At 44.1% G+C, this 3,443-nt stretch overlaps 1 protein-coding gene across 1 annotated transcript; it reads left to right on the plus strand.

The window, feature by feature from the left end:
- Positions 1-1,794: 1,794 nt before the first annotated feature.
- Positions 1,795-2,697, plus strand: Tas2r1 (taste 2 receptor member 1). The gene has a single exon (XM_090331061.1). The coding sequence runs from the start codon at positions 1,795-1,797 to the stop codon at positions 2,695-2,697; it is 903 nt and encodes a 300-aa protein (XP_090187187.1).
- Positions 2,698-3,443: the final 746 nt, after the last annotated feature.

A 3,443-nucleotide genomic window follows, 5' to 3' on the forward strand; every position in this document is an offset into this window, starting at 1 on the left:
AGATTTCTAAGCAGCGGGAACTGCAACAGCATGGCCAAGGACAGCTTGCCCTTTGTAAAGGAAACTAGAGGAAGTTTCTGGAATAAGAGAGATTTAAGTTTAACCAAGTGCCTTTCCATTCATCAAACCAATCACAAGTTCTAGTCGAAGGGAGATAAACTGTAATTGTAATTGTAATCACTTAACTGGTAATTCTGCTTGCTTGCCTAGATGTTAACTCTTACAATGATAGGCTCATTTGTGCAGTTGTACCACTGCCTTGGCTGCCTAGAGGATTATGTAGTGTAAAACTATTGACCACCTAACCAGGTGCCAGTGGCTCATGCCTGCAATCCTAGCTATACAGGAGTCTAAGATGTGAGGATCAAAGTTCAAAGCCAGCCTGGGCATGAAAGTCCTTGAGACTCTTATCTCCAATTAACCACCAGAAAACCAGAAATGGGGCTGTGGCTCAAGTGGTAGAGTGCTAACCTTGAGCTGAAGGGCTCAAGCCCCACAGCAGGAGAAAAAAAAACCACAAAAACAAACAACTATTGGCCATCTACGTGTGGTATGATTTCCTGCCAGTGCATAATGAGAGATGTGATTGGTTTGAAGTGTTTGGCTACTGTTTGCATCCATCTCTTTGGGTATAAATTCCCCCACTCCATGCAGAAGCGGGGAATAGCCTTGAACCCCAAAGTTGAGGCTGCAGTCACGGGACAGCTAAATAAATTCCTATTCTATTTGACCGAGAGTCTTGAGATTTCATTTAAATGATTGGAATATAAAATTATTACAAAATTAATAGACTATAATAGCAGGAGCATGGTAACACAGCCATGCTACATTGCAAGGGACAGCACCCTTCCCCCTGCTAAGAATTCTTCAACTCAAAATGTGATTGTGGTTGGGAGTGAATAAACCTGGTATAGTGTAACAGTTAATACATTTAGTTTTAATTTTTCCTTTAATTTTCCCATTAACAGGGTTAAATGGTTATAGTAACACATTGACTCATAGACTATTTTTACTTTTCCCCTACAACTACTTTTCCCCTAGCTCAGGTCATAAGCTTCTCATTGTTTGGAAAAAATAACAGGCAAAAGGTCCCAGCCCTTGAGTTATGATGGGTGCAGGGGATGTTGAGTGACTCTCTCTGCCACACTTGGGCTGCCTGTAGACTTTTGACCCAGCAGCTACACTCACATAAGCCTTAATACTTTGCTCTCACATTCTGTGACACTTTGTGTTCTATCATCTATATTTTATGATGTATAAACATTATGTTTTATGTGGTACTGAATTACTCAGCCTTTGCAGGCTGGAGAAGTACATTGATGGTTATCCGACCCTATTGTAACAGAAGAGAACACTTTGGAAAACATTTCAGAAGAATGCTTCGATAACGTTAATAACATGACCACATGTAGGTAAAATTTGTCATGATGGAGGTGAAGGACTGGTGGCTTTCCTGGCTGATTTCCCTGGTAGGAGCTTTCTACCCCCCGGTGGGGCGGTGTCTGATTTCACCATTTGCTTGTGATGACTTTACAAGACTAAGTTGATCTGGAAAATGCAAATACTGTCACTAAGAAGCAAATTGTTGCTAGACTATCTCTTTCTTATTTGACTGTCTCATAACTAAATTGAGAAAGCACAGATATAAGCAAATGCCAGCTTCTTTGCTGAAATAGGGTTTTACAGTGGTTCCTGATCAGGTTGAAGAAAAGCAGAAAGCATGAATGCCTGAAACAGTCTCCAAAAAATACCTATACAGTACCCACTGGGAAAAGTGGCTTATCTCTTCTTAAGATGCCAGGAGCAGACCATGTCCTGATTCTTCTGGCAGTGGTAGAGATTCTCACTGGGGTCACTGCAAATGTCATCATCATGACAGTGAATGTCGTTGGCCTGATCAGGCAGAGAAAAGTGACTACCCTGGATTTGCTTCTTTTGTGCCTGGCAACTTCTAGGGTTTTTCTGCATTTGTACCTAGCCTTTTCCCTTGCGGCCTTTTTGTCACCAAAGCAAGTCTCCATAATTCCGGAGACCATTGTGATTCTTTTATTTACCAATGAGCTGGGGCTTTGGTTTGCCACATGGCTCAGTGTTTTCTACTGCATGAAGATTGCAACCATCCCACATCCACTCTTCTTGTGGCTGAAGATGAAGATATCCAGTCTGGTGCCATGGTTAATTGCAGGGTCTCTGTTTCACTCAGCAATCACGTCTATCCTCCAAGGTAAATATGCACAGGCTGCATTCAAAAGACTTTTGGTGAATCTCTTCAACAACACAACACAAATCGGTGAAAAAGAAGTGTATTTGTCATCAATTTTCCTCATAATCAGTCTTACATTGCCATTTCTCATCTTCCTTACTGCTGCTGTGCTCTTGATTTTCTTCCTGGGGAAACACACTCAGAGGATGAGCACCATAGCCATGGGTGCAGGCAGCTCCAGCCGCAGAGCTCACATGAGTGCCATCTTGTCCATCCTGTCATTTGTCACCCTCTACGTCTCCCACTACGCGGTGGCTGTTTTCTCGTGTATTCAAAAATACGACTACGGAAGCCGGTACTTCATTTTCAGTTTCTTTCTGGCTGGCACATACCCCTCGGTGCACTCTCTTATCTTAATTTTTGTTAATCCGAAACTGAAGCAAACTGCAATAGCATTCCTCTTCAGCCTGCATAAGTGTTGTCAGGGAGCGTGACGTGCCAGGGACTGCTGTGCCATGCCACCCAGGCATCCCGTCCACCCTGGATCCCTGAAATATCTTCTCAGGACTGTGCAGCCCCAGGCATGCAGCGCTGCTTCTCTGGGGAAGGGTAAAACCGATGCTTAGAAGCACAGCCTGTGTCAGTACCTGGCTGTGGTATTATTGCACCTTGGTCTTGCAACATGGATGAAATGGGTACATGGTGCAGAGGGATTTGCTTGAAGTCTTTTAAAAGAGAGGAGAAAAAGTAAAGAACAACGGAAGCACATGAGTGAGCTTGTGATGTCAGAACTGTATAAGGGGTTGTCTGTCTGTTGTCTAGTCTTGGATGGCTTTTCCTGAGTGGGATGGCAGTCTCCTTTGACTACCTGGGTATTATTTCTGTTCTGTTCATTTCACTGGACTCCAGACAATGGAACTATATCTTCTCCCCAGGAGAGGCAAATCGTATCAGTGCCCCAGGACAGGTTTACTGACACCATCCTGTAGAGGACCTGGATGCTGGGGTGACACATGCAGCAATGGATGCAAAGAAAAAAGAGGGGGAGGAAGAGGAGGAGGAGGAGGAGGAGGAGGAGGAGGAGGAGGAGGAGGAAGAAGAATTGAGATCCATAAGTTGGTTGCCCATGTTCTCTAATGGAGCACTCTGAACTGACCATCGCTCACAGAGATGCTTCGTTTCTCATGTGTGCTCTTGGTGCCAAGACTCTCTCAGCGGGTGGTAGCATCAGATAACATGC

The sequence above is a fragment of the Megascapheus bottae genome, chromosome 4 (genome assembly GCF_031878675.1).
Source record: "Megascapheus bottae isolate mThoBot1 chromosome 4, mThoBot2.hap1, whole genome shotgun sequence".
Lineage (NCBI taxonomy): Eukaryota > Metazoa > Chordata > Mammalia > Rodentia > Geomyidae > Megascapheus > Megascapheus bottae.